Raw genomic sequence first — 25,661 nt, forward strand, 5'->3', positions numbered from 1 at the left:
GAAGTTGCTGGTGAATCACTGCCCTGGCAAGTACGAGAGCTGCTGGGAGGGGAGACAGCCACTGTCGAAGGCTCCCCATGATCTTGCTCCCACGCACGCTGATCATCTCCCTTCCACTTGTACCTGCAGCTCTCTCCCTTCCACCTGCATCTTCCCCGCGGCCCTCTTTGGCGACTCGGCAGGGGCGGCGATCAAGACAGGATGCCAATGTCGGGACCTTCCCTCTCTGAGTCCCGCCTATTTTGTTTCAACTTCCTGTTTCCGAACAGGCGAGACTCACAGAGGGAAGGCCCCGATGTCAGCAGCCTGTCTTGATCGCCTGAGGCTGGGAGGAATAGCAGCCTTCCAACACTACCGCTGTCGGCAGGAAATTTAACTGCCGACTCGATCTCGCCGGCCCTTTGTGGACCGGCTGCGGACCAGCAGTTGAAGAACAGTGCTATAGAGCTTTCATTGAAACTAAATCTATGGTGCCATGAGTCTTCATTTTCACCTATCTAGCCACAAATACTGAAGTGGCAGTTCTTTGAGCATTGGTAGCAGTTACTTTTTGGTGCATGTACCATAATAACTGTGCAGTGTCCCTAATCATAGCTGACCCAAGGGGCCCACACAACTCTCCAGAGTCAAATCTGTGTGTCTATATATATATTATTGTAAAATTTAACTTAAATTCCCTGACAATTTTATTTTGTAAATGTATTTTATTATTTATTCTGTTAAATATACACAGGAGTCTGTCTGTACATTAGGTGATCAATCCATGCTCACAAACCACTTGCTGAAGGGTGTCAATCACATCTTGCACTCCTTCTCCTTAACTAGTGGAGTATAGCTTCCTCTCCAGTTTTTCTTTTGCAAGTAAACCAAGAAGAGATCTTCTGATCTGTTCTGTTCATTTTTAAATATTTTTGGGTCTTTTTATTATTCAACAATTTTTTAATGAGTTTTAACATCCATCTTATCCCAGGACAAGCAGACAGCATATTGTCACTGATGGGGTGGCGTCACCGATGGAGCCACGGTACGGGTCACTTTAAGTGCATTGCCACTTTAAGAACTTTAGAAAGTTTGCGATGGCCCAAACCACGCATGCGCGAGTGCCTTCCTGCCCGATGAGGGTGCACGGTCCTTCGGTTTCTTAGTTTCTGTTTCAACGGCTGTTGAAAAATTTTCTTTTTGCTGCCTTCCCACTCTCGCGGTTTTCTGACTTTTTAGTCAGTTTTTTCTTTTCTTTATAGTTAAAAAAAAACAAAACCCTAAATATTTTTAGTTTGTTTATTTTTTCTTTTACCATTGTTGGCTAGGCTTGGTGGGGCCTTATGGGTCACCATACTGGTTTTTCTCCATTTTATGGCTGTTTTTCCATGCAGGTTTTTCCTGTTATATTTCCTTTTGCGCAGTTGCTTTGCTGGGGAAATTGTCTTCACAGACATCCTTCTGTGGTCCTAGCAGTGTCGGGTTCTCGGCCTTGCCATTTTCTTCTTTCCCTGCTCTTCTCTTCACCAGCACATTTTCATTCTTCAGAAGCAGTTTTTCGTCGGCACCGTCAGGAATCCGGCACCCACCGGTGTCAGTAATTTTGTGCCAGCCTACTTCCGGCATCGCTCTTCCAGCCCACACCGACATTGACTGTCCCGATCTTCTCTAGGTAAGTTGGCTTGCAACTTTCTCTTTTGGGCTTCAGGTCATTGTAGCAGTGAGTCAAGTCCTGCGACCTCGATCAGCCCCATCTCTGACACTGATGGTACCGGTTCATAGGCCAAGGGTACCGGTGTTTTTTCTTTCTGGCTCCACTTCAATATCAATGAGTGCCTCGATATGGGCATACTCATTTTGGAAGCGTGGAGTGACACCAATGGTACTGGTTCTTAAACCAACGGTACCGGAGTTTTTTCTTTCGGGCTCCGCTTCGATATCGATGAGTGCCTCGGTACGGGCGGACTCATCGTGGAAGTGTTGAGCGACACCGATGTTACTGGTTCTTAGACCTTTGGTACCGGTGTTTTTTCTTTCCTGCTATAATTTTTTTCCGCACATCAATGGTACCGACGATGCAGCTAGTGGTACCGGTGTTTTCTTCTTTAGCAGGTTTTCTTTCATGCCAACATTGTCATGTTCAACTATATTTTCAGTTGTTACTGTCGACTATGGGTGTCTATCCAGTATCAGTTCTTGACACCGGTAACACTTTCACACTTCTGTGTATAAAGCGACGCCGGTCTTCTTTAACGTTGCCGGTGTCAGTGTCGATTTGGTATGGGAAGGCCTTGCAGTCATTAAAGTGTCTTCAGCCTTCGATACCGACTCCCTAACATCGATTCTGTATAGTTTGGGATTGGTTCTCTGAGATCGAGACCCTATATCTCTCTGAAGCAGTGGGTTTTTACCACATGCTTCTCTTTCCACTTCAGTAGGGTTCAGATTTTCATTTCTCATGATTCCTTAGGGGAATATCTACACTTTGTGCCATTCCCTTGGAAGTTACCTTTGTTAAGGGTTTTATTTTCCTTGGCCTATAGTTAATTACTCAAGGATTTTTTTGCTATACCTTTAGAAACACCGAGGCTGTTTCAATGAATCCCTACTGGTGGAGCTCACTCTACAGGCTAGTGTGTAGGCCTCTGTCTTTCTGGGCAGAGTGGGTTAGACTAGGGACCGATTGGCTAATTGGCTTCCTAAATTCCTATGCTGCCTTACTGGTTCAGTAACCACTTTACTTGGCATACATTTTTTCCATGTTACTTTTCTTTGCTTAGACGTACAGTGATTGAGTTTTTCATGATTGCCCACTAGGACAGGCTAGAAAATACGCCTTGTTTGGGGGATGACCTTTTTGATGCTTACATGGTCCCGCTGGGACATGCTTATTCAGCATTTGTCTGTTTTACTAGACCAGGTGAGACTTTCTGGTCAAGACCAAATAGTTGTCGTCACCTTTATCTCAATCTTCTCAACAAAGATTTGTAGTTACTTTTTCCCTATATTTAGGGCATACTCACGTACTACATTCGGAGACTGTCTTCCGTTCCTCGTGCATTGCTGAGAGTTCCTCACCTTAGCTCTCTGTATTTTCTTATGGGTAGGTTTTCTATACTCAATGTTTTCATCCTGCTCTCAGACCCTTTTTTCTTAGAGAGTCTGTTTTGGATCCGGCACAGTCCTCCCTTTTTTCTGTTGCTAATTGCTATAAAAGGGTCCTTTTCGATTTGTGGAGTCAGAGTTTCTTATCCCATTTCTACTTGAATCTCAAGTACACTGGAGAGCTGAGATTTTTCCTAGATCTCAGAGCTCTCATCATTTTTTCTGCTCGAGAGGCATTTCTCCTCATTCAGACCCATTAGCTATGCTTCCTGGATCTCAAGGAAGCCTCTACATATTCCAATTCCCACGGTTTTCGGAATATACCTTTGAGTTCAACTCATTTGTTGCCATTACCAGTACAGAGTCCTTCTTTTCGGTCTGGCATCTTCTCCCAGAGTCTTCACGACGTGTCTGATTGTGTTGGCTGCATCTATCCAATTACATGGCCTTCAGGGTTTTTCTTTTTCTGAACGTCTGGTTCATCAAGGCTGTTTCTTCTCAGGAAGTGGTCTGAGCAATCTCTCAGACCATCTCTATTCTTCTGGTTCTATGGTTTGACATTACAGTCCCCATAATTATGTCTGTAATTCATTGGGACAATCCTAGCCACCACTCTCATGAGAGCGTTTCTTCCTCCAGATTGTCTTCAGACTTTCATCCGTCTGTGTCAGCAGTTGCTTCCTTTTCAAACCATCTTTGCCAGACACATAATGTTTTTTTCTGAGCCACAAGGTTATCAACTGTTCATGTTCTACTACGGGTAGGACTACATTTTTGTATTCCTCAGTGGATTCTTGCTTCCCAATGGTCTCAGATGACGGATCGTCTCTCAAATCATGTATATCTATGACATTGTCTCATTTACAGTCGCTTCATTTATGGATGATCTCTTCTAATCTCTACAGAGATCTTCTTTTTTATTTGTCCCCTCATTATACAATCATCACGACTGAGGCATCTTTTTACACATGTGGAGTTCATATGGATGATCTGCAGACTCGGGGTCTTTGGACCGCCAGGAAATGGAACATTTCACATCGTTCCTAGAACTCAGAGTGATGTTTTCTGTCCTCAAGGTTTTTTCTTCATCTACTCTGCCCTCAAGTCCTCCTCCTTTGCACGGACAATCAAGTAACTATGTACTACATGAACAAGCAAGGAGGCACGGGCTCTTTTGTGTTGTGTCATGAGGCCCAGCATATCTGGACTTGGGCGACAGTTTGCATTCTGCTCTTGCTGACTGTCTATATTCAGTTTGACATATCTGCCACCTTTGATTTGGTTGACCATCAACTAGGCATCATAGGAACTGTTCTGAACAGTTTCAAAGACTTTCTACAAAATAGTCAATATCTCGTCTACAAAGACAAAGCATTTTTTTAAAAACTGGCAATTGTTCTGTGATATACTGCAAGGATCAACATTATCCCTGATCCTCTATAACCTTTTCATGAGCTCACTAGGCCATATCAAATTCAACAACAACAAATGTATACTCTCATACACAGATGATATTATTCTACTCATCCCAGTTAATTGTGACTCTAATGATATTGTGCTGATACCAAATGGAATAGACAAAATACAGACCTGGGTTGCATGCAACAAACTCAAAACTAAATGTGGTTTTATAACACTGTACACACGATTCCTTCCACTGTTACTATAATCTCAGCATCCACACAAAATATCAACACGACATCCAAGGTCCTTAGAGTTATACTCGACTCTATCATATGAATCTCAAGTATCCAACTTAAGGAAGAAAACCTTCTACAATATGAGAAGACTAAGACTTATCCAATCCTTTTTTCAAGCGTGCTGCTTTGCAAATGCTTATACTGTCCTAGCTGAATTACTGTAATTCCCTCTATGCAGGTCTAAACTCTACTCACGAAAAACTACAGATGATACAAAACACGGCAATCAGATTAATATTGAAACTAAAAAAATTTGACTGTTTCACCTTACTATAAGAACTTACATTGGCTTCCTTTTAAAACTTGTATCACCTTCAAACTATCATGTATAATGTTCCAAATTCTATATGCAAAACCACAGAGCCACTCATTAATTTATTCGTCAGTTTCTGGTCAACATCTAGCCAGAAAACGAGTCGCTTCAATTAACTCCTTCCATCTCCCAAAGGAGTTAAATAGAAACACACATTCAACTCACTCTTCTCTTGGCACCCAGACCAGGAACAACCTTCCATCTGACATTAGGATGGAAACATTCTATAACAGATTCAGAAAAAAATTAAAAACTCTCTTCTTTGAAAGCATACATACATATTGACAACTAACTCAAAATACCTAATATTACTAAATCCCATACTCGGTGTTTTACCAATACAGTTATGGAACCTCAATTCTCCCTTCCTCATTACTCTTTTCATAACTCTGTCCATCTCAAACTTCTATAATATAATGTAGCATATACATCTGTAGTTCCTTATATTGCAAGTTGCCTTGAACCTATTTAAGTATAGTGTGACTCAGAAATACTGGATTAGATTAGACTCTGAAGTGGGACTTATTGTTTATTGGAAGCTTCTATACGCTACTAATGACTGGGGAGTCAGTGCTGAGCAGTTTCCGTGAGCTTCAGTAATGGTGTTACAATACATGAGCTAATTATACTATAATTATTGTTTCTGTATACTCATCTTTCTTTGTATTATTTGTGAGTTCACCCTTTCATGTTCCAAGTGAGGGGTAGCCTGCTGTTTCCTCCATTTTGCTATTTCCCCTAAATTTAGATGCAATTGTCATACAACAATGTCACTAATCGTCTTGTTCAAGAGTACACTTGTGTTGGAAGGAGTTTAAAAAGAAAGAAAAGCAAAAGCCCTGGGTAGCTAGGAATGAAGCTTCATAATGTGTTATACAAGTCCCATTCCCTTTCCTCCTCTGTTAGTTAACACAGGTCTTGACTAAACTGTAAGCCCAGGAGAAGCTCCTCTTTCTGTTTTTAGTCAGCCATAACCAAATCTGAATATGATGATTTCACATTTACATGTTGTAATTTTCTTTTTTTTTTTAGCTGGAGTGCGAATGGTCTATCCAGCATGCTTGATTTTAGTTCCTCAGTCTGACATCCCTTCTCCTAGCAATGTTGGAAGTTCTCACTGTTCTGCTACCAACCTGGGGGTCCACCAAGTGCCTGCTTCTACAAGAGATCCTGCCATGTCTTCAGTAACACTAACTCCACCAACATCCCCAGAAGAAGTTCAAACAGGTACATTAACCAAAACCCCTTCCTAAAAAAACAAAAACTCTTTTCTTAATTGTCCTTTCCTTGTCATCAACAGCAGATGAATCCAGATACTAGTAGGATTACGTCCATCAACCAGCAGGTGGAGAAAGAGAGAACTGAGTTGTCCTCAGCCTTATTGGATGCACAGCCTCCTGGCCAACCAGTATTCTCTGTCTCCCGCAGGCTGATGGATGTGTTCCTCACAGCTCCTGGCTTCTGCTTGTGGATTTCAGTCCAGGCCTGGATATTTCAAGATGAGTGGTGTCTGGCTGAATGGTGCCAACTTTACACCTGGGCCCCCCCAGTCCCTGCCTCACCCTCTTCTGGGATACACCTGTTCACTAAATAGTGTACATTAAGGAAAGAAGGGCGATTTAAATCTAATAAATAACTCAAACACAACCCCACACAGAACAAACGAACCTGCTCAGCAACGCTAAAAGGCTTAAACATACATTCACCCAACCATCCACAGCAGGAGAAACACTTAATCAACCAGAAAACAACAAAAGAAGTGGAGAAAAAGCCTCAGTTCAGCTTCATTTGGCAAAAAACTCCACTTCACACACACTCCTACACAAACAAACCGGTAGGGTGAAGAAAAGCACTGTAATAACTTGCAAAGTCAAAGTTCAAAAGCACCAGGGGTACATAACCCCACACGTGAAAAAAATGTGGCAAGAGGGCCCAAAGGCACAGCGATCCAAAATCATAGCATTAGGCCAAAAAAACAAACAAACAAACCACTTAGCTGCTACAATCCTTCAGATATGTCTCAATCCAGCGTAGTAATGCAGCAGCTAGAGTACCCGACGGGGAATCTCCCGTTTCGCCAGTTCTTGCTGCGTCAGGGGTATCCACACGGCTTCATCTGCCAGTCCACCTTTTTTGTGATTCATGACGTGGTGGGTGTACTAGAGGAGCACCGAAGGATCCGTGGACTGGCAGATGAAGCCCTGACGCAGCAAGAACTGGCGAAACGGGAGATTCCCCATCGGGTACTCTAGCTGCTGTGTTACTACGCTGGATTGAGACATATCTGAAGGATTGTAGCAGCTAAGTGGGTTTTTTTTTTGGCCTAATGCTATGATTTCGGATCGCTGTGCCTTTGGGCCCTGTTGCCACATTTTTTTCACGTGTGGGGTTATGTACCCCTGGTGCTTTTGAACTTTGACTTTGCAAGCTATTACAGTGCTTTTCTTCACCCTACCGGTTTGTTTGTGTAGGAGTGTGTGTGAAGTGGAGTTTTTTGCCAAATGGAGCTGAACTGAGGCTTTTTCTCCACTTTTTTTGTTTTTCTGGTTGATTGAGTGTTTCTCCTGCTGTGTATGGTTGGGTGAATGTATGTTTAAGCCTTTTAGCGTTGCTGAGCAGGTTTGTTTGCTCTGTGTGGGGTTGTGTTTGAGTTATTTATTAGATACACCTGTTCACCCCAGGTCCCTTTCCCTCTCTGCAGTTGTGACTTATTTACTTCTCCTTTCCCATGTTTAAAAAAAAAAGTCACTTATGAGGAGGACTGGCTTTCAATAGCGGTTTTCATCCTCAATAGCTTAAGCTCCCTTCATGCTATCAGCATGTGTTCCTGCTCCTTCGGTTGCCCTTCATTACTGATTGCGGGTGAGTGTTTCTTTTTCCCTTTCGCGGTGTTGGGTTTTCGATGCGGTTCGCGTTTTGGGCACCTGAAGGAGCTGACAAGGGCTCGGTTGAGCAGTTTGGCCTAGCTCCGCCGTGATTCGGGCGGGAATCTGGGCTATCTTTGCTCCACTATAGAAGGCTCCGGTGGGAGAGGTATGTGGCCTTTTCCCGCGCGGGTGAGCTGAGACCGATTTTTGAATCGGGCATTTGCGGCCATTTTGGTTTGCCTGCATCAGCCGCATGGTGCACATTTCGTCCGCCGTTCACTGAGGTGTTAATGCTGCTTTCATATGTAGCGTTCCTGCTGGGTTGCTGTGGCAGTTCGTTGTTCTAGGCGTACTTGATGTACAGTAGTCGGGACGCGGGATCGAGTGCTGTAGGGAGCCGATGATCACCGAGATTGTCTACCTGCAGTCAGTTTTTGGCATGCTTCAGCAGCGGTTGTACCTATCTGCCCTGCCCACGCCGCATAGTTGTCTTGTTATCTAGGTGGTTTTCTTCCTTGGAGGGGGGTTACTTACTTTGATTGTTCCCTCCCTGTACTTTCTACCGGGCTGGAAGTTTCAATTTTGATTTTAATATTCTTCCCTGATTTGTAACCAAGGGTGGTATTTTTTTTTCTTTCTCCTGTGGTGGTCAGGTGCCGTTTCAGAGTCTCCATGTGTGGGTTCACAGGTGGCTGGGGATCTTTATGTTGTTTGCCTGAACTACTGCATATTCTGCCTTTTTTCCTGATCTGCTCAACTACTTTTTAGTTGTTGGGCTGCGTGAACCTACGGCTGACTTTTATGGTACTGTTTGTATCATGCTATGGGCAGAGTCCGGCTTTGAGACTGGTATGATGTGAAGACTGTTGCTTGGTCTGGCCTTGTTTGGACCGCTTTCTTTCAGCTGTGGTGTTTGCAGTTTGGAATGATGGCAGCCAATGGCCGGTTGTCCTAAAGGCCAATCTAAAAGCTCACTTTTTCAAGGCTGCTTTTAACTTCTAACTCCCACTCACCATAAGATACCTATACTCATCTTGCCATTCTCTCTGTGACAAACTCCCTATCATTTATATATCCTGTTTATCTGTCTAAATTAAGTTGTAAGCTCTTCTAAGCAGGGACTGTCTATTACATATTAAGTGCACGTGTACAGTGCTGCATACGTCTTTCTGCGCTTGCAATCTTATTCTCAACCTCTCCCTTGACTGTTCAAATTCTGCTGATTCAATTACTTCCCACCTACACTTCTCTTCCCTCTCTTCATTCCCTTTCTTTCTTCTTCCTTTCATCCTACATTGATACTGGGTTATTTGCATACTTTTATTGTAGCAGAGTTTTATTCTCTCCCAGATGCATATATTCCTGTTCAATTTTCATGCATCTCTTGTTTGTTACATTTTGCATTTTATTCTTGACCATTGTCTGTAATCTTAAAATTCAATAAAAATTTTGAAAAAAAAAAAAAGAAATGATAAATAGTAGTATAATCTTCATTCTTGTAGATGTCTAATTTCTGAAGCCTCGCCTTGTAAGAGGGCTTCATCTGCCTTATGATCAGTCTGTAGACTTCTTTGTCTTTCAGATAAGCTGAAACCCCCCCCCCAAAAAAAAAACCCCAATGGAAGAAAGAACAGTCTGGTCTGTCTGCTTGTTAGCAGGAGTAGAGAATGACGTGGTGACTGTTACCCGTGGGTAACCCTCCGAAACAGGGTGGAAAAAAACAGTGGTTGCTGCGGGTACGGGGACAAGGCCATTCACCGCCCCGTGGAGCAGTGAATATACTTGTCCCTGCAGTTAAGTGAGGCAATGGCGCGCAAAATACTTATCACCCCTCGTGATCCAGCAGCCCCCTCACGATCTCTGCGGTCTGGGCATCTCCTTCCCTCCCTTCCCCTCACCTTCACTGACAATTTTCATTTTTCTGTCTCCGAGCAGCACGAGCCTTTAAACAAGTCGTGTGTGGCTGCCTGAAACTTCTCTTCTGATGCATCCGGAAACAGGAAGTTGCGTCAGAGAAGTTTCAGTGCAGCCGCATGTGACTTGAGAAAATGCTTGGGCCGCTCGGAGATAGATAAATGTAAATCACCAGTGAGGGGAAGGGAGGGAGATGCCTGGACTGCGACGATCAGGAGGGAGGGAAGGGGCTGCTGGACCACACGAAGGGCGCGGAAGGGAAGTGGAGAGAGAAGTGGAGGGGAGAAAAGAACAGATGCTGAAGGGATGTGTGTAGGAGAGAGAAGGGAGAAGATGCTGAAGGAAAGTGGAGAGAGGAGGAGAGAGATGCTAAAAATCATCTGGGGGAGGGAAGGAAAGATGGAAGGGAAGGAGACAGAGATGCCAGACTGTGGGGAGAGGGAGGGAAGAAGGGTGCCAGACCAATTGGGAGGGGGGGGGATAGAAGGGAGAGGCACAGTAACAGAGCAGATGTCATATGGAAGAGGCAGAGAGAAGGCAGATGGAAGGAATAGAATGACGAGGAAATCAGAAACCAGACAACAAAGGTAGAAAAAAATTTCTATTTTTTTTGCTTTAGGATAAAGTAGTACTGTATATTAGTTGTGTTGATAAACAAAGCCCTGCCAGCTAAAGATCTCTTCCTCTAGTTCGGCAGCCAGAACTTTGATTTATAAAATGACAATTGTACAGAATATTGTTTGTTTTTATACTTAATAAAATAAGTTCAGCATAAAACCATTTGAGGTTTGTGTGGGTGGGATCAGATGGTTTGGGGAGACGGGGACTGAGCTCGCGGAAACAGGGACAAATCTTGATTACTTCAAACTGAGGGGGCAGGAATAGCTTCCTGGGAAGCTATCCTGGGAATAGCTTCCTGGCATTCAAAGATGATTACACACACAATGAAACAGGAGATAAAACACTTCCCAAAAACTCAGAAAGTGAAGAACAAACAGCGAAGGAAGACTTAGGTGCTCAGTGTCTTTTATTGATATGTCGAGTCATGACAGAGTCTTCCTTTGCTGTTTGTTCTTTACATTCAAAGATGATTGACAGCATTCTGCAAGCAACTTGAAGGTTAGATGTATAACCCTACAGTTTAGTATTACTAGACACATCTACAAGAAAGAAGATTATCGAGGCAAGAACCTAAGAACATAAGAATTGTACCCAGTAAGATGTCAAATAGTAAAACAGATTTTATACTGCTTATCCTAAGAATAAGCAGTGGTTTCCCCCAAGCCATCTCGTTTTTTTTGTTTTATAAATCTTTATTCATTTTCTTATGTTACAACAAGTGTTCCAAATAAACTCATTAGAAACTTGAATATACACACTTGATTAACTCATATATTAACATCAAATTTAACATTTCTTTAGAAAATTAATATTATATAAAGTTATAATATTATGCAAGAAATCTAAATTTATATAATTCTTATTGAATATAATAATCCCCCACCCCTCCCTCCCTCCCAATCAATAATACATAAAATTAACTTTATTGTAAATTCATTCAAATATTGATATAGTATGTAATAATCAGAAATAAATCCCACCCCATTCCCCTCTATTCAAATATCTTATCATGGGAAAAGTTAATCATTCATTACAGAAATCTGTTAACGGTCCCCAGACTTTTTGAAATTTACTCACATAGCCTTTTTGTATTGCAATGGTGAGTTCCATTTTGTATATATGGCATACAGATTTCCACCAGAAATTGTAGTTTAACATGTCATGTTTTTTCCAATTATATGTTATTTGCTGTATTGCTATTCCAGTTAAAATAAACAGTAATTTGTTATTGCTTGCCGAAATTTGACTTCTTGCTCTCATAGTTGTGCCAAATAAAATAGTATCTCATGTCAAGGCTACTGGATTTTCTAACATCCTATTGATTTGAGGCCAAATTGACTTCCAGAATGTTAAGATGAATGGACAATAGAATAAAAGGTGGTCCAATGTTCCGACTTCAACGTGACAGTGCCAGCATCTATTAGACTTAGAACTATCTATCTTTTGTAAACGAACAGGGGTCCAAAAAGCTCTATGCAATAGAAAAAACCAAGTTTGTCTCATGGATGCTGACACCGTACATTTTAACCTCCAAGACCAAAGTTGTGGCCATTGAGATGCAGTAATTTGGTGTTTTATCTCAATGCTCCAAATGTCTCTAAGACCATTTTTTGGTTTTTTATTTACAAATCCAGATATTAATTTATACCATTGTGCGGCTTTATGATCTGTTGAATCCATCTGGAAACATAAGAATTCCAAACTATGATAATTAGTAAGATTTTTCCATTCAGGGAACCCTGCCTGAATGGATTGCTTCAATTGCAACCATCTAAAATATTGTGACTTATTAAGATCAAATTTATGTTGCAATTGTGAAAACTCCAGCAACTTACCATTTTGTATTACATCATCCAAAATACGAATACCTGCTATCATCCAATGTTTCCAGATGATTTTAAAACCGCCAACTTTGATCTTGGGGTTTAACCAAATCGTTTGTGTTGTTGATTTACTTATTGGAATAGGAGTTAGATTACTTATATATCTTAGAGTTTTCCAAGTATCCATAAATATTTTATGCTCTTTATATAACCTTGGCATTCTGATACTAACTACATGACTAAGACGCAAGGGAAACATAAGTCTCCATTCTAACCAGAACCAGTCTGGAATATTATCAGTGGGCTCTGGGAGGATCCAATACATACCTTGACGTAAAATATAGGCTTGATGGTACCTATAAAAATTGGGAAAATTTACCCCGCCCTCCACAATTGGCCTTTGCAACGACACTAAAGCAATTCTGGAGTTTTTTCCAAGCCAAATAAATTTTGTCAAAATCCTATTTAATTTTTTATAAAAAGATTCTTGAAAGAAAACTGGTATCATCCCCATTTGGTAACAAACTACAGGCAAAATCATCATTTTAACAGTTTGTACTCTTCCCCACCAAGATAAATGCAAAGGATTCCATTGCTCACACATTTCTGTCACCTTTTGTAATATGCTTTTTTCATTACTTTTCATTGTTTCATCCACTGTTTTTGTAATCCAAATTCCCAGATATTTAATAGCCTCCTCCTTCCAAACAAAAGAGAATGCATCAAATAATCCTTTTGTACAGTGTACATTTAATGGAAGAACTTCTGATTTATTCCAATTTATCTTATATCCTGAGAATTTTCCAAATTTCTCAATCAACTCAAGTAAATGTGGAATAGTAGATTCTGGATTCCTCAAATACAATAGTAAATTATCTGCATATGCAGATACTTTATATTCTCTATCTGAATGTGGTATACCTTGTATTTCCTTTACTTGTTGGATAGCTAATATTAAGGGTTCTAAAACAATATCAAACAGTAAAGGAGACAAGGGACAACCTTGTCTAACTCCCCTCTGTAAATTAAATTTTTCTGAAAAAGTATTATTAATATATAATCTAGCAGAAGGGGAGCTATACAATGTTTGTATTATTTGTATGAATCCAGGACCTATACCAAACCATTCCAATGCCTGACACATAAAGGTCCATTCTACTCTATCAAAAGCCTTTTCTGCATCTAAAGAAACAGCAAAAGTAGGCTCATTCATTTTCTTTGTTAAGTATAACATATGGAATGCCAATCTGGTATTATGAGATGAATGTCTTTGAGCAACGAATCCTGTTTGATGTATACCTATAATATGAGGGAGAGCTTTAGCCAATCTTAATGCTAATATTTTTGCTAGTAATTTACCATCTACATTTATTAAAGATATTGGCCTATAGTTTGAAATCAAAGTGGGATCTTTATTTGGCTTTGGCAAAACAATAGTTAAAGACTCTGCTATAGTGCCATTAATAGAACCTTTATTAAGTTGGTATTGATAAAGATTTAATAAATAGGGCAATAGAAAATTTTGAAATGTTTTATAGAATTCTACCGTATATCCATCACCACCTGGAGCGGATCCAACTCTAAGGGACTTCAAAGCTATTCCTAATTCTTTTAGTGATATTGGCTCTTCCAAACTTCGTTTTACATGTTCAGGAATTTTTGGACCCTCTAACATTGTCAAAAATTCTAAACCATCTTTTTCTTTATCTAAATAAGTCTCGGAAGAATAAAGAGATCTATAAAACTTTAGGAACTGTTTTAAAATAGGCTCAATTTGTGTAAATGTTTCACCATTTTCATCTTTAATGGCAATTAGTTTTGATTTCCTTTTTTTTGCTTTAAGATAATTTGCCAATATTCTTCCCGCCTTATTTGAGTTACCATAATACAAAGCTTGTTGAGAAAATATATCTTTCCTAATCAATTTAGATGAAATCTCATTATATTTACCCTTAAGTTTTAACAATTCTTGTTGAATAGAATATTCCCATTTTTCTATAAGTTTTAATTCTAAAATTTTTATCTTTTTTAAATTTAAAAATTGTTTTTTAATCTGTTTTTTAAGATAAGCCGAATAAGAAATTATTTGTCCTCTCATTGATGCTTTAAAAGCATCCCATAATATTTCCCTAGAGATCTCATCTTTATCATTCAATTGAAAATAATCCTTCATTTTTGTTTGAAGATTCTCACAAAATATTGGATCAGCAAGCAATGTATTATCAAACTTCCAAATTGGTCTATTAGTATTTTGATCTGCGATCTTAATTTCAATCCACACCCCACCATGATCAGATAAAATGATTGGATCAATGGCAGCTTGTGTTACCTGATGTGCCAAATTATTTGAAATAAAGATATAATCTATTCTTGAAAAAGAATTATGAACATGAGAACAAAAAGAAAATTCCCGTCCATCAAAATGAAGTATTCGCCAAATATCTGTCAAATCGCAAGATTGTACCAAATTATCTAATCCCATAGATTTCATAAATCTACTTGGGTTTTTATCCAATAGAGGATCCATAACAGCATTAAAATCCCCAGCTACTATTAGATTTGAAGTAGCCAGTGGCAAAATCAGTTGTTGAAGAGTCTTAAAAAATTCATTTTGGTTCGAATTAGGGGCGTATATATTAAACAACGTCATGGTAGTATTTCCCATGTTCATTTCCACATTTACCCATCTTCCATGAATATCTGATGCCTTTAATTTGAATGAAGCAGAGCATTTTTTATTCACTAGAATAGCAACACCCGCTTTTTTCCCTATAGCTGGTGAGAAAAAACAATGCTTGACCCAACCTCCTTCCAGCTTATTAGATTCAATATTTGAAAGGTGGGTCTCTTGTAAAAAGCATATATCCGCATTTTGCCTCTTTAAAAATAATAATGCTTTTTTCCTTTTTATCATATGATTCAGACCATTAACATTCAAAGATAGTATTTTAAGATCCATTTATATTTTTAAAGTACAAATTTCCCAAAATTAAACAGTAAATTATTTTTTGTAATAACTTTTCCCAATACACCAAATATTTTATAATATCCCCATCCCCACCCTCACCCAACCCTCCATTATATATTTCCCCCCCATTCCCTCCCACCTATCCCCAATTAAACACGATAGCTTGGATACGCAGATTGAGGTTAGGCATAAATAACTCCCACAAGCTATTATCAAATTTAACTATAATTACTACAATTAAATTTCTCTTTTTTTTCCTTATATTCTAATCAGAGGAATCTATAAAAAACTCAGGATCTATCCCAGAATTATATAAGAATTATAAAGGAATCCTTATCTGTATTTGTCTATTTTTGAATCTTGAGGATAGTATAAACAGAAATTAAAAAGAAATTTATATTTTCTAAGCTTGTTCTCTCTTCTCAATAATATATTATAAGATCCTGGCATCTAGATGATTTAAAATTCCTCATGAACAACATTACTACAGCTTCTAAACATCAGAATGACATGTTCTTAATTTAAAATATATATAAATATGATTATAATGAAGTATAAGCATAGGAGATTTCCTAAAATTAAAACTAGGAGAGCCAGCAAATCAAAATAGCAACAATGCTACAGTTTCGAAGCATCAGAATAAGATGTTATTGAACCATATAATATGAATAATTTTATGAAGAATATACAGGAGAATTCCTAAGATGAACATTAGGATCTTACCGGGAGAGCCAGTGAATTAAAATAAGATCGCCCAGTATACATTTTTTTTTTTTTAAACTTTCCCTTCGACCCTATTGAAACGCAAACTTAACCGGAAGTACCTCCTCTAGCCGGAAATCACCTTATTTAACCAATCGTATATTGCTTTTACACATGACACTATATTTGTTAATGTGATTGAAGGAGTTCCTTTCTTCCCTTGCAAATAACGCCCCTTACATTTCCGGAGCCAATCAGCAACTCTTTTAATTTAAGGTCAGTGAGTACAAACAGTCTCCTGCGTCAACATTTCAATCGGACCACTGTCAGCTCCACGATGCTACATGTAAGTCTATTTTATTTTAAAACTCCAGAATTGAATTTTGAAGATCCGATAAGATTTATGTTTTCTTCTTGCTTCTTTTTAAGAACGTTCCACGTAGTTCAAATTATAGTTCCATCCTTGTGCGATTCTATCCGTTACATTTAAAAGTTTTGAGTTTTAACTGAAAATTTCCTGTATATTCATTTGTTCATATTATCAAAGGTTAAAAGTTATAATTATATGTAGATAAATAATAATGAAAAGATCCTTTCAGGTTTTCTTAAGAGGACATTGGTTGCTCATATTGCTCAAGAAATTCCTGTAGTTTTTTGGGATCCGAGAAATTTTGAGTTGTATTATTTATTGTAACTTTCATTACTGCCGGATATAGGAGCCCATACCTAGCCCCCAGGGATCTTAATTGGGGTCTCAAGTCCAGAAATTGTTTTCTTCTCAATGCAGTTTCTCTTGCAAAGTCAGGGACAATGTGTATTTTTGCGTCCTGACATCTGAGATTTTTATTCTCTTTGGCTAGTTGGCAAATTTCTATTGCTTGTTGATGTCTCAGGAGTTTGAAAATTAAAGTCCTTGGTCCCATTTGTGAGTTTTTCCTCTGAGTTGGTATCCTGTGTGCCCTTTCGATTTCTAACGTAGTTTTGAATTTTAATGGCAACACTTTAGGCAAAAATTGTTCCAAGAAAGTTATAGGGTCGTTTTTTTCCACCCCTTCCGGCATTCCGATAATTCTTAAATTATTTCTACGTTCACGGTTCCGGCTATCTTCAAGATCTCTTTTAATTTCTGTGACCTCTTTCCATATTGTTTTACTGTGTCTCATATCCATATTTAGTTGCTCCGAGTTTTCCTCCAAAATAGTTATTCTATTTTCTGTCACCTCTACTCTTTTAGTGAGGATTGCAGCATCGTCCATTGCCTTTTGTAGTTTTTTATTACTGTCTAAAACAATTTCCTTAATTTGCCGTAATTCCTCCATAACGTCAGGGCTTTCATCTGATGGTAACGGCACCTTTGAAGGAGGAGTGCTTGGCTCCGGCTTTGATCTCTTGTTGCTTCTAGTACCGGATCCTCCAGCAACCGAGTCTCCTTTGTTTTGTTTGCTAGATGCCATATTTTGATGTTATTTAGCTGTTTTTCTTTTAAAATTTAATTATTTTTGTAGTATTTTCTATAAATAGAGCTTGTTTGCACGGAGCTACTCACTCACCCAACCATCAGCGTTCGCGTCCAAGCCACGCCCCCCCCCCCCCCCCAAGCCATCTCAATAGTGGCCTATGGACTTCTCTTACAGGAAATTAACCAAACCTTTTAAAAATCCTGCTAAGTTAACTACTATTGCCACATTCTCCGGCAACAAATTCTAGAGTTTAATTCAACTGAAATTCTAACTGCAAACCACTCCTTGGCCCCCTTATATTCCCCCTCATTCTGCACTCTCCTGTACTTAAGTTGCTGTATAGTCTTGTACTGTCCAAAATGTTTTCCATTGTGAATGTTGACTTGTAACCCATTTTGAGCTACTGGGAGGACGGAATAGAAATTGAAATAAATAAATATGTTGTGTGAAGAAATATTTTTCTGATTTATTTTAAATCTACTACTACTTAGCCTCATCGCATGCCCCCTAGTCCTAGTATTTTTGGAAAGAGTAAACAACCTTCACATATAATCTTTCCACTAACCTAATCTTTCTCTGGTCCATAGATAGGAGTTTGATGTTCAGGAGTCATTAGTGATTGCTTCCCTTGTCCACATTCTCTTCTTGTCAGTTTCATATATTTGACCTTTCAGGCTATGTCTCAGAAGTAGCCCTGATTTAATATTTTTTTTTCACACAGCTTGCCAGAATACACTTTGATTGGCATGGTTCTAAATAGTCACTGATTAGTAGATGCACTCTTCTATAGTTAAACTATTTCTGCCCTTTCCTTTCTAGTGGATGCTCAGTCAGCTCAGAAGTGGGCGAAGTTCTCTAATGTTTCTGATGGATTGAGTTCTGACAGCACTAGCCACCATGGAGGGAAAATCCCTAGGAAATTAGCCAATCAGGTGGTGGATAAGGTGTGGCAAGAATGCACCATGAACAGATCACAGAACAAGTACGTATCTTAATCCTATTGTATTGTATTAAAATACTAATAAATCTTGAGTTATTGACTGTTATTAACATGTGCTAATATTTTAAATTTTTATGTAAATTAGGGTATTACATTATGGTTAATACCACGATTAACATGTTAGTAGCAGTTAAAATTAATTGCAGCTAATAAAATTAGCCATACTGCAGAGTCTCCTGTCCCATCTCCTCCCAAATCTCCCCTTCTTTTCCTCCTGCCCCCACACCACTCTCTGCAATATCAGGCATCTTTCTCTCCCTACCCTGCCTGTGGTTTGACTGCTTCTCCCCTCAATTGCCCACTGTTTTATAGCTTAAATTTGCTCTTCTTTCAATCCTCAACAGAAATACTCATTTGCTGCATGTGGCCAGAATCCAGTTCCTGCCCTTTCCTTCTGACTCTCCTGCTCCTGTGGAAACAGGAAGTTGGACCTCCTGGAAGGAAAAAGAGAGAGAGAATGGCCTGGGGATGTGGGTGGGGGAAGAGATGCTGGATAATTGGAGATGGAGGGAGGAAAGGAAGAGAAAAGGAGAGGTGTTCAACCTGGGGACAGGAGAGAGGGAGATATTGGTCCTGTAATCATGTGATTAATTGTGGTGATAAAAAATTTTAATCGAAATGCAGCTGTGGTGTAAATAGAATTTTTAAATATTCTAACTCTTAAGTAAGATATAAGTAAAATCTGTCTTTTCTATTTTAGTAAAGCAAATTCTGGGGTCTATTATGAAGTATTTAATAGAAAAACATCATTTGAGTATTAAGTATACATAGTATTAACTGCTGTAATATACTGGTCACATTCTTCTGGTCTGCTACAAAATTCTTTACTGAATCAAGAGAATGAAAGCACAGATGAAAGAGAAGAGGAAGTGCAAACGCTGCACTGTAATACTAAGAGGAGCAGGAGAAGATTATGCAGTGATGGGCAAAAAATTGCTAAACAAATTTCTGTTTGGTGTTCACTGTGAAAGAAGCTTTGGGTAAGGTTACAAAAATGGATAAACTTTAAAACATTCTTGGACATTTTGTAAGGAACTAGCAAACTTAAAAGTAGATAAATCTGTGGGACTAGGCAGGATACATATTAAAATGTTCTGTTTTGTCCCTTCCGGATTCCATACTCTAGGTGTTCAATCTCTTCCTTCAATCCGGGAGCTTTAGAAATTCAACCACTTTTCTGAGCATATGCTGCTCCTTCCTTAGATGTTTCAATTTCTGTAAGCAATCTGTGCAGAAGTCTTCTGATCTGCTTCTTTTTCTTATTTTGGTCACTAAAGTTTATTTTTTTCCGGTGGCTTCAGTGCCATGAGACCCCTTGGGGTGTCCTCCGCTGGAGAAAAAGACGCAGTTCCATGGAGCCAGACTGCTGCTTCACAGAGAAACTGGTAGACTTGTGGAGCCAGCCTTCTGTGTGCCACCCTTCTCAGACTCTGGATCTTTTACCCTGGAAGATCGCTTGCCTGCTGACTTGGTCAGGGGTTTAAACGCAGGCTGTTTGCGTCCTGTGTCAAAGTCACTCATGGTTTCAGGATGCAGGCTGAATTTCCGGACCCCGGTCGTGTGGAAAGGATCTGTGGAGGTGAAGATAGTTGGAGTCCGTTCGACTGGCAGTCCAAAGATCTTCAAATTTGGTCAATTTGGAGTAGTTCTGAGGCAGAAAATCATTTTTTTCCATTCAGCTGCAGTGTACAGAGCTGGCAGGCAGGCACTTCAGAGACTGTAAGTATACCTCCATTATTTCCTATGAGAGTTCGGGGGGTGGGGTGGGGGGGGAGGGGGTCTGTGGAACTCTGTAAAATTAATTTTTGATAGTTTCTGAGGGTAGGGTTCAGGTCTCCCACCTCCCCAAACCCCAAATCACTTTTTTATTTTTAAAATTTTTATTTTTACCATTTTTGGTGCTATCTTGGATTTTATCAGTCTTTTTTCTAAGCTTGATTTCTGCCTCAAAACTCCTCAATTATGTTGAAAATCAATTGGGGTGGATGAATTAGCCTCTAATCTGTCTATTACATGTGTGGATTTCGTCATATTAGTGCTGGAACAATGTCTGTGTACCATGTTCCGCAGCATGCTGAAGGAGGGGGTGGGAGCTTCGGACTTTGCCTTCTCCAGGTTTGCCAGGGTTGGGGAGGCAGTCTGTGATATGGGCAAAAAGTCTTACTCAGGAGCCGTTCTGGACTCTGGTGCCAATTGTCTGCAAACTGAGTCTGGGAACTCCTTTTGTGCAGCGGTGGATACCTCAGCGGGACCCAGCAATGGCCCCGGATTTCATTTGGCTCCTCTAGAGAGTGTATTCTTCGGAACCAGCTCATTTGATGGAGCTGGCGGGTGCAACGCCTTTCTTGAAGCAAGGGTTCATGTGCAGGAGCCCTCCCATCCAGCTACATCTGATCTGGATTACATTGTTGACCTGTTTAAGTGTAGTAGAAAATTACAGATTAAACAATTCTTTTCCAACACAAGTGAATACTGCGATATGTCTATAATGAAACGGAAGTCAAATTGGATACCAACAACAACTATAGATCTGGCCATAGACACCTTTCAGAAATGTGTCCTTAGAGATATAGAGCATTTAGAGGCCAATCATAAGAAAAAAAGCATTTTTTAATTTGACCAAAGAAGAACACAAAACAGTCTTCGAACTTTCAGAAAACACAGACATAGTTATCAAACCAGCAGACAAAGGGGGCGGAATTGTGATTCTAGACAGAGATAAATACATTCAAGAAATAAGACATCTTTATGATGATACCTATTATTACATTCTGGATAAAAACCCCACTGATTGAAAAAGGAGATTGATGAATTAGTTAAAATAGCAAAGGATACGGGTTATATTACAATCAAAGAGAACGACTTTCTCATAGAGAAGAACCCAGTCATTCCCACAATATACGTATTACCAAAAATCTATAAATCTATCTCAGAGCCACACAGCCGGCCTATTGTCTCTAGAAATAATTCTATTTTGGAACCTTTGTCAATATTTGTTGATTTCTTTTTAAGACCTTTCGTACCACAAATAGAATCTTATGTCAGAGATACATCACATATGAATAATATTTTAGAATCTTATGAAGGAGATCTTCAAAATACTGTTTTAATAACCATGGACATAGAATCCCTTTACATGAATATACCGCAATTAGAATCATTGGCCATAGTCGAGAAAACATTGCAGAGACGAGAGACACACAAAAGAATTCCAAACCACTTCATTCTGACACTGGCAACAATAGCATTGGCAAATAACTATTTTTGTTTTCAGGATGTCTTCTTTCAACAAATAAGGAGTACTGCCATGGGCTCTTCTATAGCACCTGACCTCGCAAACGTGTATGTCGTACAATTTGAAGAAATTCATCGTAGCAATAACCCTTTTTCAGATGGAATTGTCATTTATAAATGTTCTATAGATGATGTATTCATTGTGTGGAAAGGAGGAGTAGACAGACTTCACGAGTTCCATGAATGGATAAACTTACTTGATCCAAACTTGAAATTCAAAATACGGTATGATCCAAATGAGATATCCTATCTAGACATCAAGATTAGTAAAACACAGGACAACTTCAGACCTACAATCTATAAAAAAGATACAGATCGCAATACTTACTTGCATTATACCAGTTATCACAATCGCTCTCTGAAAAAAAAACTTGCCATACTCGCAACTACGTCTCCACACACAAATATGAGAAACAAGCATCCAAAATGATAAAAAGCTTTTCAGAACGTGGATATCCATCTAGGTGCTTTGAGGAATGTAATTGAAAAGCAAGATAGAAGGATAGACAATTACTTCTGCATGGATCACAGAGAGAAAAGGACCCCAAATTGGTTTGCATTTTACGTTTCTCGTATCTATCAAATGATATTCAGAAGATCATTAAGAAACACTGGCACATGGTCCAGTCTCACACTTGTTTCATAGATGTCTTGCCAACCGTTGCCTATTCAAGGTCCAAAAATTTAAAGGAATTTTTAGTACTATCTGCTTTACCAACCCTATGCTATAGACAACCTCCAAGATCTATGGGATACTTACCTTGTGGGTCTTGCACAGTTTGCAGGCATTGCATTCAATTGGCAGAAAACACACACCCTGTCACTAAGAAAACAATTAGGCTAAAGCACAGTTCCAATTGTAACACCTCAACAGTGATCTATTGCATTATATGCCCATGCAATTTATGGTACATAGGCAAAACTAAAAGGATGATCAAAACCAGAATAAACACGCATAAGAGTTGTATCAGCAGACACATAGAATCAGCTCCTTTGGTGAAACATTGGATGGAGAGCAACCATACAATATCTGATTTTAAAAGTTTGTTGTGCTAAACATCATACAATTGAATTGGAGAGGAGGTAATATAGACCAGAGATTTCTCAGAGAAGAACAGAAAATAATTTATACAGTAATTGATACAGTAACTCCCAGAGGTTTGACTATTGAGTTCGATCTGAGACATTTTCTGTGAAATGATATAATTATGTTCATCTGAAATTACTGCATTCTTCATTCTATGACTCCTCCTGTTTTCTCTCTTTATTTTTTTTTTTTCTGTATTTCTTGTTCGCCCATTTGCTATATTGTGATTTGCATTCCATGTTCTTTCTTATTCATTTCTCCAATTATCAATCCTCCATAACATTTAATACACTATATCCTATATAATAAAAGGCTAACTCGCGCATGCGCACTCTTATTTGCGTGTTCCGTGTGCTGTAGGTCTGTGGCTGAAGGAGTGCGCATGCGTGCTTATACGTCACCAGCCGATCGCCTCCACAAGCAGGACTGCAGCCAGCCGCTGATCTCCGTTCCTCCTGCACCATGGCACACCAGGCATGTCCCTGCCTCCCCCGCCGCCGACCTCGGGCTCCTGGGGGCCGGCGGTGCGAGCTGCCCGACCGGTGCTGAGGCCCCGCCTCCCCGCTACACAGCGCCGCCAGACCCGACAAAACGGCCCTACACTCACAGACCTGCGAGCAGGGTTGCCATGGAAACCCAGCCGGAATAACATGCAGTCGCGCAAGGGTCAGTGAGAGAGGATCAGGAGCTAAAGAGATATTGAAAAAAACAAAAAAACAACAGTGTACAAGGAGAGAGAGACACACAGACACTCACAGAAGGACAGGGGGCTAAAGAGACAGATTGAAAAAATAACAAAACACAGAGGACAAGGAGAGAGAGACACACAGACACTCACAGAAGGACAGGGGGCTAAAGAGACAGATTGAAAAAATAACAAAACACAGAGGACAAGGAGAGAGAGAGACACAGGGAAAAAAATGACAAACAGACATACAGCAGCCAAGGAGACAGACAGAGAGACAGTGGGCAAGGAGACAGAAAAAAAAAAAAATATATATATACAAACAGCCAATGAGACAAACAGAAAAAAATAAAAAATACAATGCCCAAGGATAAATTCAGGAAAATAAACCATACAGACATACAGTGGCCAAGGAGTTAGACTGCAAAAAAGACATACAGCAGCCAATGAGACAGACAGACTGACAGCGACCAAGTAGACAATCGGCAAAAAAACACAAACAAACACAGAAAGCAAAAAAAGAGAAACATACAGCGGCCAAGGAGACAGGCATGCAACAAATAGGAAAAATATAAAAACTTTTAATAAATCAACCATATGTGAAGAAGGAATAAAAAAAAAAAAAGGAAGAGACACCTACAGGGAAACACAGGATCAAGAGCATACAGAGAAAACAGAAGTTTGCAGGAATCAGGAACATATAGAGAAAGGAGAGCAGAGACCCCTGCAAGAAGAGAAAAATAGCAAAGAGACTGGGGATGAGAAAGAGAGCAGAGATGCTTGCAGGGAGAAAAAGCTAAGCAGTAATGTTACAGCTCGAGAGTGAAGACTGAGGAAGAAAGCAGAGACAGCGCTACACAGGGAAATGGAGGGAGGAAAGAGACAGAAAGAAAAATACAGACATAAATTCGCAGATAGGAGTACGCATGCGCGTGAAACACTCTCTCTCCTCCCCCGAGGCGGATGTCGGACGTGGTGGCTGTCGGCCGTGCTGTTCTTCGGTCTGCCCTGCTCCTGCGAGGAGCCGCCGCCGCTGTGTCTTTCAACTTAAAAATATACTAAGGTAAGGAGCAGGGCAGACCGATCCAGGGAGCTTTTAAAATCTTCAGGCGCGAGCAGCGGCTTGCCGCACGCGCCCCAATGCCAAGTGCCTTTTTTAAATCTTCAGACGCGAGCGACGGCTTGCCGCTTGCGCCCCGACCTCCAAACCCCCCTGCCGCCATCTATTTTCCCCCTCCTCCCTCTCGCCTACTCACAGCGTTTAACTGAAAAGCGCTGCGCTGTGCTGCCACTGGCTTCACTATCTTCTCTCCACTGCGGCCCGCCCTCTCACAACTTCCTGTTTCCGCTAGGGTTGGCCGCAGTGTAGAGAAGACACGGAGGCCAGCAACAGCGCGGTGCAGCGCTTTTCTTTGAGGCAAGTAGAGCGTATGCACAGGGAGAGCAGGAAATGAATGTTGATGGACGGGGGAAGGGAACAGGGGGAGCAGGCAAGGGATGGGTGCACAGGGAAGGGGGGGAATGCTGCTGCTACACAGGGAAAGGGGGGAATGTTGCTGCTCTGGGAAGGAGAGAATGCTGCTTCTGTACAGGGAAGTGTGGGGGAATGCTGCTACACAGAGAAGGAGGGGAATGCTGCTGTTGCTGCACAGGGAAGTGGGGGAGGGGGGGAAAGGGATAGGGGGCCAGGGAGCAATCTTGGTTTGCTTTAGGGGGGGAGACAAAAGAGGGCCAGGCAGGTAGCGCATGAGAATGAAAGACAGCAGGCAGGGAGAGAGACAGAAAGAAATAAACACAGACAGACAAAGGGGGCCAGGGAGAGAGACAGACAGTGGGAGGGAGAGAGATAAAGAAAGGAAGAAAGAGACAGGGGCAGAGAGAGACATAGAAAGAAAGAAAGACAGATAGACATATTCTAGCACCCGTTAATGTAACGGGCTTAATGACTAGTATATATATATATATATCCATCCCAGGACAAGCAGGCAGCATATGCTTGACTGATGGGTGACGGCACCGACGGAGCCCCGGTACGGACAATTTTAGAGTGATTGCACTCTAAGAACTTAGAAAGTTCTAGTTAGGCCGCACCGCGCGTGCGCAAGTGCCTTCCCGCCCGACGAAGGCGCGCGGTCCCCAGTTT

At 40.4% G+C, this 25,661-nt stretch overlaps 1 protein-coding gene across 1 annotated transcript in view; it reads left to right on the top strand.

Moving 5' to 3' along the window:
- Window positions 1-25,661, top strand: part of MED13 (mediator complex subunit 13) — a 432,233-nt gene that overhangs the window by 113,581 nt on the left and 292,991 nt on the right. Inside the window, exons 6-7 of the mRNA XM_033922821.1 lie at window positions 6,130-6,324; window positions 18,272-18,434. Of these exons, the coding sequence (XP_033778712.1) occupies window positions 6,130-6,324; window positions 18,272-18,434 (358 nt within the window). The remainder of the gene's footprint in view (window positions 1-6,129; window positions 6,325-18,271; window positions 18,435-25,661) is intronic.

Source organism: Geotrypetes seraphini, chromosome 15 (genome assembly GCF_902459505.1).
Source record: "Geotrypetes seraphini chromosome 15, aGeoSer1.1, whole genome shotgun sequence".
In the NCBI taxonomy this organism is placed as follows: domain Eukaryota; kingdom Metazoa; phylum Chordata; class Amphibia; order Gymnophiona; family Dermophiidae; genus Geotrypetes; species Geotrypetes seraphini.